General features: G+C 31.0%; 1 protein-coding gene across 1 annotated transcript; it reads left to right on the top strand.

Moving 5' to 3' along the window:
* The first annotated feature begins 144 nt into the window (after nucleotides 1-144).
* On the top strand, nucleotides 145-1,160 carry LOC110008255 (protein DETOXIFICATION 16). The gene is made up of 3 exons (XM_088856633.1): nucleotides 145-198; nucleotides 307-851; nucleotides 1,070-1,160. Exons 1-3 carry the CDS (start codon nucleotides 145-147, stop codon nucleotides 1,158-1,160), a joined length of 690 nt encoding a protein of 229 aa, XP_088712759.1.
* Nucleotides 1,161-16,707: the final 15,547 nt, after the last annotated feature.

Below are 16,707 nucleotides of genomic sequence, written 5' to 3'. Positions count from 1 at the left end.
ATGTGCTTACAGATACTCCAAATCTACAACGCTTCAAATTTCATAATCAATGGCAGAAATTGATTTTTAGACTATTATAGAAGTTTTTCGCTCCAAAACATCATCTTTATTAGGTGTTGAGATGTGACTTTATTTTTTGACATAATGCCTAGGCCTTACGCTGATAGAATCGATAATAAGGAGATTGACAATGATACTGTTCTTCAAAATTTAATATTTACGTGGTGATGAAAGAACATTCCTTCTATTGTGTGCTTGTGGCTAAAAGAAAAACCGTTGATTTGGGTTTTATATGATTGATATCAGATTGGGACGGGAAGTGCACTCGACACACTATGTGGGCAAGCTTATGGAGCGAAGCAGTATCATATGCTCAGTGTACATATGCAGAGATCCATAATTGTGCTTCTACTATTGAGCATTCCCCTTGCTTTTGTTTTGACTTTCACATACAATATCCTCACTGCCATGGGCCAAGACATAGAGATATCGAAAGAAGCAGGGGTTTATGCTAGATGGATGATACCAGGCCTCTTTGCGTTTGCTCTTCTTCAGTCGTTGACTCGATTCATGCAAGCCCAAAGCATTGTTATTCCATTAATGGCAAGCTCTGGAATTACAACTCTATTACACCTAATTTTATGTTGGTCTCTTGTTTTTAAGTCTGGTTTGGGTAGTAAAGGTGCAGCATTAGCCACTTCTATTTCTTATTGGATCAATGTAGTTCTTTTAGCTCTCTATATCATGCTTTCCACTGCTTGCAAGGAGACCTGGACTGGGCTTTCAACGGAAGCTCTGAAGGATCTTGGACATTTCTTGAGACTAGGGTTCCCTTCTACAGTAATGGTTTGGTATGCCTGTTCTTCTAACTGTTTTTTACTCCCCTTTCCTGCATAAAAGATTTGGGCAAATCTTTGAGGAAAGTAAATACAAATGATCCACATTGTAGGCAGATATATCTTTAGAGGTCCTAAAATTAATGTTAAGTTAGGACATATTTTAATCTCAAGAAAACTAGTGTTACATGTGAATTGTTTGTGTTTTATTTATTAACTTCAATTTTAAACAGCTTGGAGACCTGGTCATTCGATATGATTGTTATCTTATCTGGTCTTCTTCCTAATCCAAAGTTGGAAACATCAATACTGTCAGTAAGGTGAATGTTGAATCCTTCTCTCTTTATTATTTATCATTTGTATATTTTAAAATCTCTAGAAATAACTAATTGCATGATTTATGAATTTCTTGTTACTCCTTGGTTCATGGGATGTCCTCTTTCAAAAAAAGTAAAAAAAAATAAACAATGAAAAAAAATAAACAATGAAAGCATTCATATAGAAAATGTACTAACCATATCCACAACAAATTTTAGGTGTTGTAGATGTACTTGTGTCTTGTTAGTATAGAAAGACAAAGCCATGTAGAAATTGTAATGAGCATAGTCATAACTTTTATTTTCCATAATTTCTAACTTCTTTTCATTCCTAACTAAGAGGTGGTTTTTATTTACTTGCGGTCTTGATATTAGCTGTTTTGCTTCCATGATCCCTTCTGGTCTCAGTGGTGCCATAAGGTGAGGTGTGGGATATATGTTGTAGGGCTGAGAATTTACTCGATCCGGATCCAAAACTAAAATTTGGATCCTATTCGGTTCCGGGCATGGATCCTAGATTTGGATTAGAAATTCGGATTTGGATCCAAAATTTAGATTCGCATGGTAATTCGGATCTGATTTGAGACAGGTGGATCCGATCCGGGTCCGACCCAATTTTTTAAAATAGTATATATTTATATATGGAAAAAGTTTATATAAGGTTGCAACTTTAAAATGTAGAATTACAGATGCACTTCAAAAATCCATTGGAAAAGGTTGTTTTAATATTGAAAAACCCTCTAATCGATCATCTCGACATCGAGATGCATGAATATGCAAAAAAAAAAAAGATTTTTAGTCCCAGAAATAGTGCATATTGCAACACATTATCTAAACCGTTCACTTTCAAGATTTTCATATGTTTATAGATCTATTTGATTTTAACCATTTTTTTGAGTTTCAAATTTTATAATTAGAGATGAAAATAGATTTCAAGATATTCCTAATAATTTTTTACACCAAAATTACATGTTATGATGAAATTCGGAGGTGCACCTTAATTGGATTGTTTAAGGTTGCAACCTTATAAAAACTACACCCTTTATATATATATATATATATATATATTATATTTATTTATTTATTTATTAATTTTTATATATAATATATAATCCCATTTATAGTTTTCGAATCCGGATCATATGAATAGTTTTTGGATCCAGATTCGGATCTAGATCTGAACATTCTGGATCAGATCGGATTCATATTCCATGTATATTTGTTGGATCCGGATCTGGATCTGGGTGGATCCGAATCCGATCTGAAAAATTCTCAGCACTAATATGGTCGCTTCCCGCCTACTAAACTATGCTCAACCTTAATGTTCCTTACTAGTTTAAACTATATCTCTCTCTCTCCTCTCTCTCTCTCTCTCAGCACGATAATTTCAAATAAATTAGGAGCAAGACAACCACAAGCAGCACGAGTGTCAGCTCATATTGCCATGTGCATGGCTTTCAGTAATAGTGTTGTTATAAGTTCAATGGTGATAGCAGTTCGTGGATTTTTGGGCTATTTGTATACCAATGATCAACCAATCATTAAGCATCTTCCAAAAATAATACCTCTTCTTGCAACATCAATTTTCATGGACGGAATTCAATGCGTTCTTTCAGGTAAGAACATGAGCATCAGTCTTGATTTCTTTGATTCAACTGTGGTTTTTTTCCTTTTGAGAATTTCTCAAATCACACTAATTTTGGTTGTTACTGAATTTGACTGAAATTAAGTCATTTTTGCTGTTAGTACATTTGGATAGTCAACTATCAATGGATATAAATAGTTTTACAAAAGCATATTACATGGTATTTCTCTCACTAGTTGATGGAGTCTCCATTTGGTTCGAACCCTTGGATTATGTATTTTTTATTTACAACAAAATTATCCTTTTAGATTTGGATAAGAGATCATTGAGTTTTAGTTTTGCCTAAATTTTCTCTAAGTCAATTTTTTTTTTGGGTAATTCAGTGGGGAAGACGGTCCCTACCTTTTTTTGTAAATAGTTGAGGAGTTAGTAGAGTGGCATTAGTAGGAATGGAAACCACAACGAGGCGGTATGGGGGTGCTACTACCACGACCCCAGCCCTTTTCCAATTTACATAACAAGATAACTAGGTTAAATGATTAATGAGTTTTTACTTTTTTTCCTTTTTTTTTTCCTTAAATTGTTCTACGCATTGGCTATTCTATTGGTATTTGTCTTCCATGAACGAGGGAAGGTGAGGCTTTCATTACCTACTTTCTTCAACTTCAAGCTCAATAATCTTTTATATATATATATATATATATATATATATATATATATATTTTCTTTTTTAATTTAGAAGACATATAAATTGTGGTGTTGTAAATTCCACTTGACAGGGGTTCTGGATAGGAATCATTTGTGGGCTTGTTGTTCAGTTGGTTTTGTTGTCTATTATTACCCTATGCACTAATTGGGAAGAAGAAGTAAGTATACTTTCTTTATAAACTTTTTCTTATCCTGAATTTGTTCATAGTGAAGAGTGTGTATTCTAGGCTCCCGCGTGAGCATATTATTCAACAACAGCATCCCTATGGGGAAGCATAAGGAACTTTCTTATTATGGCCCCATTCTCTAGTGAAACCCTAAGTTGACATAAAAAACTTGATCGCAGCAATCATACAATCAAATGCATAGAAAATATTTTGAATATCATCAAAAACTTAAAATTTAGTTGCATACACACGTCATATATTTAAAGAAAGAAAGGGAGTGAACAACATGATTAACTTCAAATCCAGCACAAAGAAAATAAATCATCATCGAATCGTTTTTATCATTGCATTCGTTTATCTCATTAACACATTAACATAATTACTTAATGATATGTAAGATACTTAATAAACTAACAATGTCATTTGAATAATTATAACTCATGTTTGACAACTTTAGTGTGTAAATATGATTGCCATAAAAATTTCATATCATTCATTATAATAATTTAAGTGTTATTGTTATAATAATATAACAAAATAAACAGTATTTATAATAATAATGATACTACCGCAAAATGACAATGATTATGATTTTGTTATTCCTAACATATAAGTACATATTATGTTTATATGAATATAATATGCACATGATTTAATTATGTTTCTAATTATTATTGTACTAATTTTAAGTTTCATTACACAATCACAATTGTATTAGTGTCCTTTGTCAATAACAATTATATTGGTTATAATCGAGATATAAGGCTTAAACCCATATTTTAGTTGCTCATAGCTCTGAGAAATTGTTTTTTCTATAGGAGATAGTTTGAGGATCTAATTTAGTAGATATGAGAGAAACCACATTTGAAGATGCCATGATAGATAAAAGAAAGAGAACAAGTTGTGTGGAAGGGTTTTGCAAACAATAATAGTACCCTCTCTTTTAAAAAGCTCAAAAAATATTTAGCTTGAAAAAAGGTCTCTAATCTTAATTTTGTGGATTCTAGGAGGTTAATGATGTAATATTAAATTTAAATTTAATTTTACACTACATTTTTTACTCAAATTATTTCAAGACAAATTTGCCATTTACCCAAAAAAAAAGACATAAATTTGCCCTTAAATCTGTTAACATATATTTTATAGCTCATTCCCTAATTCACTTAACAAGAGATTGTTTGTTTGTTCTTATGCCATATGTGTATAATTTTGATTTTTGTCAAATTGCATTGATCAGGCAAGGAGGGCCCAGGAGACAGTCTTTAGCTCTGAGATGCCACCAGTGGAAATAACAAATACTCTTCTCAATCCCTGATTTATCCATATGAAGAAATAAATTGATAGCGCAACTGGGATTTGACTTCAAACTTTTGTAACTCATTCCCATGCTTTACAAAGCCTAAATCAGACTAAGGACTCGACAGAGTCTCGAGTCTAAGCCTTGTTTAGCACATTTATTTCTTGTGAAGAGCATGTCGTGGTTTGCTATGTTTTGTGGCTATTGTGATAGCATTTTAAGAGACTCGTACTTGAAGATATGCAAAGTTTCGCATTTTTATGCAGTTTTGGTAAAAATTCATAGTTTAATTAAAAAAGACATAATTTGTAGGACGTAATCCTCATATGGTTGCATATTTGCAAATTGAATGTTTGTCTAAACTACCCTCAATTTTATTTCTACTGCATTGTGTTTCAAATGTTCGATTGCATGAAGAAGCCCCAATGTTGCATGAAAGCAGCAATTTAGGTAAGATCGTGGTTTTAAACTTTGCCGAGTTAACATGGAATCTACTGAATTATTCCGACTCAACACTTTGTCAAGCCGAGTTTGTAAGTACAAACTTCAATATATAATTTTTTTTTAAAATATATTTATTTATTACTTAATCAATGCACAAATAATTTATACATAATTTTGATATTCTTGATGATGATTTGTGAGTTTTTGCATCATATGCTATATTTTTTTGTTTTCTCATTTGCGGACTTTTCTTGAGTGCTTCCAGGTATAAATCAAAATTTTTTTTTTTTTTTTTTTAATTTCATCTTTTATATATCTTTGTCATCTTTTTTGGAGTTTTAATGTTGTTTAATCATTTTCAACTCAAAAAAACTTGACATGTTTGCCTTGTTTTTAGAAATAAGTCGTTTGTTTAATTATACATAAATGTTAGGAATTGGGTTTGGGTCAAGGAGGTAGCAGCCGGATTTTTATAGCACTATGTCTCAAATTCCATTCTTATATAACCTTGTCAAAAAAGAAAAAAATTATACATTAATGTTTTTGCAGTTTCTCATTAATTCAATGTTGGACAGGGTGTTTCACCAAAACAAAAAAAGAAAAACAAAAACTGCCTTGATTTTTTGAGGGATTACTCTTTCAACTTGGCGAGTTAACTCGGTTTTGGCGTTATTCAAGTTGCCACCAACTTCATGTTTTTTAACATTTTAACACTGATCAAAGTGGCAACTGATACTATGAAAAATTAAATTCTGATTATGCATGTCTTGTGGCCAAAGGTAATTCACCTCAAAGAATGAGAATTAACCCTAAAGATGAGTATCACATCAACATGGCCACAACAGGGGCCATGGAGGGCAGCATTTGGACAATCTGGCCAAGCTCACCATTTAGATGCAGAAGTAAGTGTATGACATACATAAAACTTAGGGGTGACACAACGGGCAGGGCCTGGCCCTAACAGCGCTGAAGAGGCCTTAGCCCAATCTCGACTGGGCCGAACTGGACGGCTCTATTGCGGAGCTGCCCAGGTTTGGCCCATCCCTTTCCTTGGGCCATAGTACCTGGCCCTGGCCAAGCCCTCGGGCCACATTTTGTGGCCTACGCCCATGTTTTTTAGGGTTGGGCCGACCGGGCCAGGCCAACCACCCCATTGACAGCCCTCTGCTCTCACCAGGATGATCCATGTGGCTGCAATTTTAAATTTTCCATTTCATTTCTTGGAGCTTGAAAAGTTGCCATGAACCAGTGCGGCTGTTGAGTAACCAGTTGCATGTGCAATTGTAACTGATAGGCCATTTTATGACATTTGAATTCGCCAACAAAGAGACAACTCTTCATCGTCCAAGTGTATTAAACAATCACATTGGATGATTTTGAAAGAGTGCTTTCTCTCTATATATATGGGACTTAGACTTCGCTTTTGGAACATATTTTTTGAATCATCATTTTGCACAAGGTTTCTAGACCCATATCGGCCTTATGTGAACTTTGTCTCTCTAGAACAAAGGCGCAATTTGGGTGCTTTAGATTTTACCATACTCGATAATGTTCAATTTTATGTTTCCTTGTATCTTTAGGACAAATTTGCTTGAACTTAAATACATACTAATTTTGATCGGTAAAATGCAAATATTATCTTGAGATAATGAAGTTTTCGTGCCTGAAAATAACAAGTGATTTTATTGTTCCTCCAAAAGTATTTGAGAAATTGTTTATTTTCACCAGCAATTTTTAATAGAACTAGACAATTTTTGGGTCAAACAAGAAGTATCTATAGTTTCCCTATCAAGGCCATGAACAAAAGATTTTACTAGACTCAACTATGTTGTGCGCGAAACTCTAAACTTGCTGGGTTGATTTTCGACGAATAAAGTATGAGAAATAAAGCATGAAACACATACAACAAGAATACAAAGATTTACGTGGTTCATCCTAGAAGGGCTACATCCACGAGTACGACAAATTGAAATCCACTATATAAATGAAAGTTACATCAAAAATTTTGGAACAAACCTCGATAAAAAGCCATAGTCTCCCAAACGGCACCATGTCGATCTCTATATTCCAAACCTAGACCAATGTCTAGGAAGAGAACAACTTTGAGAGCAAACAAGATTTTATCTCACTAAAAGGTGAAACAACTCAAAATCTCCACGGGAACTGCTTTTCTATAAGAATCCAACCTCTCACTCTACAAAAGTCTTCAGAAGGCATCATTAATGTTTCTGTTAATAAAAAGATCTCTTATCTCTAAAAAAAATTACATCTTATGCGCATGAGGCTCTATCTCGTTCTCTATCTCTAGAGGATCCCATATGGTGACCCAAATAGGATACACTAATTCTCGCACTTGCATCTCATATATATATATATATATATATATATATATATATATATATATATATATAAGGGTGCAGTTTGTATAGAGTCGAAGCTCTAAACCAGTGTTTAAAAAAACGTCGAGTCGAACCGGACTCGCCCGGTTCGACTCGGGAATCGCCATGGACGGATCGAATCGGTGAAAAAAACGGGAATCGTCCGGTTCTAGAGAGAACCGGACGATTCTGCACAGTGACTCGCCGATTCACTGTACAGAATCGGAGAGTCCCGTACGGATTTTTTTTTTTTTGTAATCCATGATAGATTTTTTTGAAATACTTGATCGATTTTTTTGTAATCCATGATCGAATTGTTTTTTTTTTTTTTTTTTGTAATCCATGATGGATTTTTTTTTTTTTTTTTGTAACCCATGATAGAATTTTTTGTAATCCATGATCGAATTTTTTGTAATCCATGATCGAAATGCTTGTTTTTTTTTCTTGTAATCCATGATCGAATTTTTTGTTTTTTTTTTTGTTTTGTAACCCATGATAGAATTTTTTGTAATCTATGATCGAATGTTTTGTAATCCATGATCGAAATGTTTGTTTTTTTTTTGTAATCCATGATCGAAATGTTTGTTTTATTTTTTGCAATCCATGATCAAATTTTTTGTAACCCATGATAGATTTTTTTGTAATCCATGATTGAATTTTTTGTAATCCATGATCGAATTGTTTTTTTCTTTTTTTGTAATCCACGATCGAATTTTTTGTTTTTTTTTTGTTTGTTTGTTTTTGTAATCTATGATCGAATTTTATGTAATCCATGATCAAATTTTATGTAATCCATGATCGAATTTTTTGTAATCCATGATAGAATTTTTTGTAATCCATGATCGAATTTTTTGTAATCCATGATCAAAATGTTTGTTTTTTTTTCTTGTAATCCATGATCGAATTTTTTTTTTTTTTTTTTTTTTTTTGTAATCCATGATAGAATTTTTTGTAATCCATGATTGAATTTTTTGTAATCCATGATCGAATTGTTTTTTTCTTTTTTTGTAATCCACGATGGAATTTTTTGTTTTTTTATGTTTTTTTTTTTTTTTTGTAATCCATGATCGAATTTTATGTAATCCATGATCGAATTTTTTGTAATCTATGATCGAATTTTTTGTAATCCATGATCGAATTTTTTGTAATCCATGATTGAATTTTTTTGAAAATTTGTGATTTTTTTTTTTTAATCCATGATCGAATTTTTTTTTGTAATCCATGATAGAAATTTTTTGAAAATTTGTAATTTTTTTTTTAATCCATGATCGAATTTTTTTTTGTAATCCATGATAGAATTTTTTGAAAATTTGTGATTTTTTTTTTAAATCCATGATCGATTTTTTTGAAAATTTGTTAAATTTTTTTTTTAATCCATATTATTCAAAGAGAAAATGAGAGAGATGATGATTCTGAGGCCACCCTATCCCAGCCATATGATTCACATATCGAGTCCCAACAGCAACAGTGTAGGGATGAGCACGACAGTGCAGGTGAGCATGAAGGATGGACAAGCTTCGGGGATTTTGGATTGGAAACACAACAAAACACTAACACTCAGGGATTTGGGAATAGTCAGACGCCTGTTAATATCGATGATTCTTTTTTAGATCGAATCAATGAATTGTTAAACGAATTCAATCAATGGCACCAGCGTGACCAAAAAGAACAATAACGTCGTCTATCATTTTATTTTTAGATCATATGTTACTAATTTTATGCTTTATTGTAGTCCATGTATGTTGATATACTTATTCCATGATAATTCTATGTTTATCCTTTTGTATGATGTAAATTAAATGCTGAATGACGGTTCATGCAGGGAAAGAACATATCAATATTCGCATATTCATTCAAAAACATGAAAATTCTTAGTGGAGTACCTAAAAAACAATATTTATAATGAATTCCTAAAAAACAATATTTATAATGAATTTTCATACTTTTTTTCGGATTTTTTTTAAGCTTCATTCTGACCGATTCACCCGATTCCCGATCCGGATCGCCGATTCCCCGATCCGGATCGATTTTTTGGGTGCCCAATCCGGGTCACCGATCCGTTTTTTAAACCATTGCTCTAAACAATCATAGTAGAGCTCATCTTCAAATAGTGTTGAAAAATATGGTTTCAATATTGGAAATCTTTGTGATGGCCTTAAAATTTATTTTCATATCTAATTATAAAATTTAAAGATTAAAAAATAGTGTAGATCAAAACTTGAAAATATTAAAATTGACTGTCCAAAAATGTATTACAAGACGTACTATTTCCAAAACTTGAAATCCATTTTTTTTTCATATTCAAGTATCTTGATGTCACGATGATCAATTTGAGGATGTTTGAGCATCAAAATAAGATCTTCTAATGAAATTTTTGAGGTAGGCTCTGATTTGATTGTTTAGAGCCGCGGTTCTATATAACTTTTTCCCTATATATATATATAATGTTAGAACCAAAACCAACAAACTACTCTCAAGAGAAGGCAACAATCACCCATATTAATGTTAGAACCAAAACCAACAAACTACTCTCAAGAGAAGACAACCCATATTGTTTGAGAACTCTCAAGGTGGCCTATGTTTTCTTCGATGCAATGCCAAAGGAGTCGCCACAAGTTGAAGGAGAGATCGAGGGACAAGTCAAGTAAGGAGCATCATAATCTTTGTTTAAAGTTGATCGAGGGCCACATCATCAACGCCTTGACCTATTTGATAAATGATTTGTTTATTACGGTCAAAGGCATTTTTGCCTCGAAGGCCGAATATCAAATTGAAGAGTTAGGTAACTAAAGGGCTTTTTAATAACGCAAGTAAAGAAAAAAAAAAAAAGAAAAAAAAAGTGAGAAGGTCGATGTTGATTTGGTTGAACTTCATCGCTCTTTTCAAATAGGTCAAATCACTTCTTGCAATAAACTTTTAAATTTCATTTAAATTTGAACTTACTTTCTCAAATTTGCTCCAAGATCCTTAATATGGTCCCTAAACATTAGACTGGTTCAAAGACCATAACTACTCCAATCATCACAAATCACAGGAGCAGTTTGGGACCTTGCAGCAGCCATTTAACTATGAGATAAAGCTTTACTTTGCTCTCGAAATTTGCGAATAATTCAATTTGGGCCTAATATTGATCCCCAATTATCAATTCAAACATTCATGATCCTTGGATTTATGCAAATTTATTAAAATACCAATAAGAAAAGCTATTTAATAATTTACCCATATCTTTTAGATTAATTTCAAAATACCAATCAATAGATACATGACCATAAAGTGAAATAGTTACAAATGACTAAAATGATAAATATTTCATTTTTTACCGGTATTATAAAAAATATACCATAATTTTTGGATTATTGAAATAGACTCCAAACTCTTTAAAACCTCATCCATACCCCTTTTTTTATCTAAAAATAACCTTCAAGGTAGTCTTAGATCTGTGAAGGCATTATAATGTATTGAAAACCGTAATGGTCATGATAGGTTGCAAGTCAAATATAGTTTTGAACAGCGTTTTAAAAATCGCCGAGTCGAACCGGACTCGCCCGGTTCGACTCGGAATTCACGAAAAAGGGACCGGATCGGTTCAAAAACCGGGAATCGTCCGGTTCTAGAGAGAACCGGACGATTCCGCACAGTGACTCGCCGATTCACTGTGCGGAATCGGCGAGTCCGTGAAGAACACGGGTTGCACAGTGTTCTTCACGGATTTTTTTCAAATTTGTCATTTTTTGATCACTTTTTTTGTTTTTTTTTGGCACGTGATCTGTTTTTCAGGCTGTAAACAGCTTTATTCAGCTTTTTTAACGATTTAATGGTGGAAAAATTGGTTGTTTTTGGATCAAGAAAAATTCGGGGTTTAGGGTTTCCGCCATTTTTGAAATTTCATGCCAAATAGGGCATGAATCTTTCAAAATTTGTTGGCATATTGATCTTAAAGCTGTGAATCAAAAGATTTTGTTACTAATTTGTGAAAATCGTTGAGAAAAACAGACTTTTTTGGAGATTGAAGGCTTCGGTTCACAAAAACAGGTAAGAACTTTGGGTTTTTTTTGTTTTTCCGCCATTTGATTTATTTCATGGCATATTTTGAACAAAATGAGTTCAATAATTAGGGTTTTTAATCTTTATTGTGTCTAGTATGATTTAAAATTTTTAATTTTACGTAATCTGGTCAATTACAGCAAGAAATTTGATATGAACAGTGAGATGTCAGGGGAAAAAAATTCCGCTGTTTTTTTTTTTTTTTTTTCCGCCTTTTGATTTTGTTTTCATGATATATTAGAAATAATGTGTTAAAAATTTAGGTTTTTGATTCCTTATATTGTTGTTTATCAGAAAATATAGTCAATTGGATGTAATTTATTCACTTGGAGGTGAATTTTTGAGTTAAAATCGCTTATGTAAAACGACTCTGTGAAGAACAAATTTTTTTTTTTTTTTTTTTTTTTTTTTTTTTTTTTTTTTTTTTTTTTTGTTGTAGCCCATGATAGAATTTTTTGTAATCTATGATCGAATTTTTTGTAATCCATGATCAAAATGTTTGTTTTTTTTTCTTGTAATCCATGATCGAATTTTATTTTTTATTTTTTATTTTTGTAACCCATGATAGAATTTTTTGTAATCCATGATCGAATGTTTTGTAATCCATGATCGAAATGTTTGTTTTTTTTTGTAATCCATGATCGAATTTTTTGTTTTTTGTTTTTTATGTAACCCATGATAGAGTTTTTTGTAATCTATGATTGAATTTTTTGTTATCCATGATGTAATTGTTTTTTTCTTTTTTAGTAATCCACGATCGAATTTTTTGTTTTTTTTTGTTTTTTTTTTTTGTAATGCATGATCGAATTTTATGTAATCCATGAACGAATTTCTTGTAATCCATGATAGAATTTTCTGTAATCCATGATCGACTTTTTTGTAATCCATGATCGAATTTTATGTAATCCATGATCGAATTTTTTGTAATCCGTGATCGAATTTTCTGTAATCCATGATCAACTTTTTTGTAATCCATGATCAAAATGTTTGTTTTTTTTACTTGTAATCCTTGATCGAATTTTTTGTGTTTTTTTTTTTTTTTGTAACCCATGATTGAATTTTTTGTAATCCATGATGGAATTGTTTTTTTTTTGTTCTTGTAATCCACGATCGAATTTTTTGTTTTTTTTATGTTTTTTTTTTTTTTTTGTAATCCATGATCGAATTTTATGTAATCCATGATCGAATTTTATGTAATCCATGATCGAATTTTATGTAATCCATGATCGAATTTTTTGTAATCCATTATCGAATTTTTAGAAAATTTATGAATTTTTTTTTTTAATCCATGATCGAACTTTTTGAAAATTTGTTAATTTTTTTTTTAATCCATGATCGAATTTTTTGAAAATTTGCTGTACTTTTTTTTTTAATTTCTTTTTATCCATGATCGAATTTTTTGAAAAATGATGATTTTTCGAAAAGATGTGAAAATCGTGATAAAGTTTTGATTATCATGATGTATTAAACATTTAAACCTAATTTTTAATTTTTATTGTTTGAGTTTGCTGTAATTTTTTTTTTTTTTTTTTTTCATGATCGAATTTTTTGAAAATTGATGATTTTCCGAAAAGATGTGAAAATCGTGACAAGGTTTTAATTATCATGAGGTATTAAACCATATTTTAAATTTTTATTGTTAAAGTTTTTTGTTGAAAAAATTGTATGTTGATGGATTATTTATGCAAAAAAATGCATGTTATTATATTTTCAATACAAAACTGTATTTTTTTTATTTGTTGTTCATGGATTTTTAAGTTGGAATGAATGATGTTAGCCGGCTCTTTGAAGAATTGTTTTTATTATTAATTTTTTAATGCAAAAAATGTATGTTCTTGATAATTGAGTTGTAGCCATGCTTGGAGCTTGCATTTTGTATTATTCTAAATGTTTGTAATTGATATGTACGAAATATTATTGTCAAAAAAGGTATTTTGCAATAACAAATAACAACGAATATGACTACATGAACTACCGCAACATATTATCACTACATATTGTGATTATTTTTCTTTTTGAACTGTCAGGTTAATTTAAACTTTTTACATCTTAAAACAGTTGAATCATGTCAAGATCTATAGAAGACCCTGCATGGCAACATGGGGTCAGACTTGATCTCAACAAGAAAGACAAAATTATTTGTAATTACTGTCAAAGAGTGATAAGTAGTGGGGTACATAGGTTCAAGCAACACTTGGCAGGGGTTAAGGGAGAAGTTTCTGCATGCACTAGTGTCCCTAGTAATGTAAAAAAAACAGATGGTGGCAATTCTTAATGCTAGCAAAGGTAAAAAAATTGCCAAACATAGGACATATCAATATTCGCATATTCATCCAAAAACATGAAAATTCTTAATGGAGTACCCTCATTTTTTATTGAATTCCTAAAAAACAATATTTATAATGAATTTTAATAATTTTTTCGGATTTTTTTGAAGATTTATTCTGACCGATTCACCCGATTCCGATCCGGACCGCCGATTCGCCGATCCGGATCGCCGATTCGCCGATCCGGATCGGTTTTTGAAAAGCCCGATCCGGGTCACCGATCCGGTTTTTAAACCATTGGTTTTGAAGCATCACAAAGTTTAAAGAACCGTGATGGTTTTTAGACTTTCATATTCTAATTTAACCGTTATACCTTCATCACGGGGCATACCAACTCGTAACGGCCATCATGGCTTTTTAAGTGCCGTGATGTCTCTTCACGACCATGACTTCGGACATTTAAATTGATAATAAATAAAGAGATAAAGTTATCTCCCATGACTTCGGACATTTAGATTGAAAATCTTATATTTCTAAAGATTGAATATTATTTCTTTTGAAATCTTTTATAATAGAAAGATATCAATTTTATCACCCTAAACTTGGTATGTTAACTACTCTAATCTTCGTTCTTGATTTGGTATCTCATCCAAAGAATGCTATATGTTCTACCTTAAATTATGATTTATATAATGTAGAAATAGAGATTAAAACCTTATGTAAGAAAATTTTAAAACATATTTGACGGTTTTAATAATTTTTAAATTAATAAATTACTTGAATTTGTAAATTTGTGAACTATTTTTTAATAAAGACAAAAATACAATAACAATATAAAATCACAAATTTAAATGCAATCGTCTTTGTAATGAAAATTTAAAATTTAAAATTATAATAGAAATAATGGCCAATATTAATTTTAAATTTCATATCATTTTTAATATATATATATATATATATATATATATATAGGGAAAAGTTTAGAAAGTTGCAACCTTAAAATGTAGAATCACATATGCACCTCAAAAATATATCAAAAATGTTGTTTTTATGTTGACAAAATACTCTAGTCAATCATCTTGACATCGAAAGGTATGAATATGAAAAAAAACAGTTTTTGAGTCCCGAAAATAGTGCATCTTGCAACAATTATCTAGACCGTCTATTTTCAAGATTTTCATATATTTATAGATCTACTTGATTTTAACCATTTTTGGAATTTAAAATTTTCTAATTAGGCATGAAAATAGATTTTAAGATAATACTAAGAATTTTTTACAACAAAATTACATGTTATGATCAAATTTTAAGGTGCGCCTTAATTGGATTGTTTAAGGTTGCAACCTTATATATATATATATATATATATATAGAGTAGAGATTTTATTTTTTATATTATTTATCTCATATATTCTAGGTTTATCAATGAAGTCAAATTTTACTTCATGTCCTTCAATATTGGTAGCAATCCCTGTGTCATCAATTTTTATAGGGTATAGCATATTTAAAAAAGATATTCCAATAATAACTGGTTGACTTAATCCTTTAATCATAATAATAAAAAAAAGGTAAAGCAGGCCCCATTGTTACAAATAGTAGCATCAGAAAGTTTGTAATTAATTAGCATTTTGCTACCATCGGCGGTGTTCAAAACTTGAGTAGTTTTGCTAAAATATTTAGTAGGCACCAAACCTTCATTAATACAATTCAGATCGACGCTAGAATCAATCAGAGCAGTAGTTTGAAACAATATTCCTTTTGTACTACTATTTTTACTATAGTGTCTAGGAGGTTTATGTGTTCAAAACTCTCGATGAAGAATTTATTATTTCAAGTTCTGATTCTGATTCAGAGGATGATAATGAAATTGATATGATAGTCTATATTGATGATGTGTTTGTCTTCTCCGAGTCTATTGAACAACATTAGAAGTATTTAAAGGTTTTCCATAAAGCTATTAAAAATGCTGCCTTAGTAGAATCAACAAAAAACCTTAACCTTTTCCAAAACAAAATAAGATTTTTTAGTCACAACATATACTAGGGAAGAGTTGTCCATATTGATGGGGCAATTCAGTTTGCAAATAAGTTTCTTGATATCATAAAAGATAAGAAAGAGCTCCAAAGATTCATTGGATGTTTAAATTATATTTTTGATATTTATAAAGACTTTGCCCTAGATGCAAAACCTTTGTTCCAAAGGCTTAAAAAGAACCCTCCAGATTGGACTGATGTTCATACCAAAGCTGTTTGAAAAATTTAAATCACAGCTAAAGATTTACCTTGTTTAACACTTTCTAATACCGAGCCTTTAAAATTATTGAAACTGATGCTTTAGAACAAGGATTAGGAGGTATTCTTAAACAAAGAATTCATCAGAAAGAACAATTAGTAAAGTTTACTTCCAAAACTTGGAACCCAGCATATTAAAATTATTCTACAGTTAAAAAAAAATTCTTGCTTTAGTCCATTGTGTAACTAAGTTCCAAAGTGATCTACTTCATCCAAAATTTCTTCTACGAATTGATTGTAAAGCAACAAAAGATATTCTCGAAAAAGATGTAAAAAATCTCGTTTTAAAACAAAATTTTGCCTGATGGCAAAGAATCCTTTCAGCTTTTGAATTTACTATCGAATATATCAACGGAGACTCTAATTTCCTTCT

The sequence above is a fragment of the Amborella trichopoda genome, chromosome 13, assembly GCF_054954075.1.
Source record: "Amborella trichopoda isolate Santa Cruz 75 chromosome 13, AtrichopodaSantaCruz75HAP2 v2.0, whole genome shotgun sequence".
In the NCBI taxonomy this organism is placed as follows: Eukaryota; Viridiplantae; Streptophyta; class Magnoliopsida; order Amborellales; family Amborellaceae; genus Amborella; species Amborella trichopoda.
Note: the sequence above shows the minus strand (reverse complement) of the source record. Positions and strands in the feature narration are given on the sequence as shown.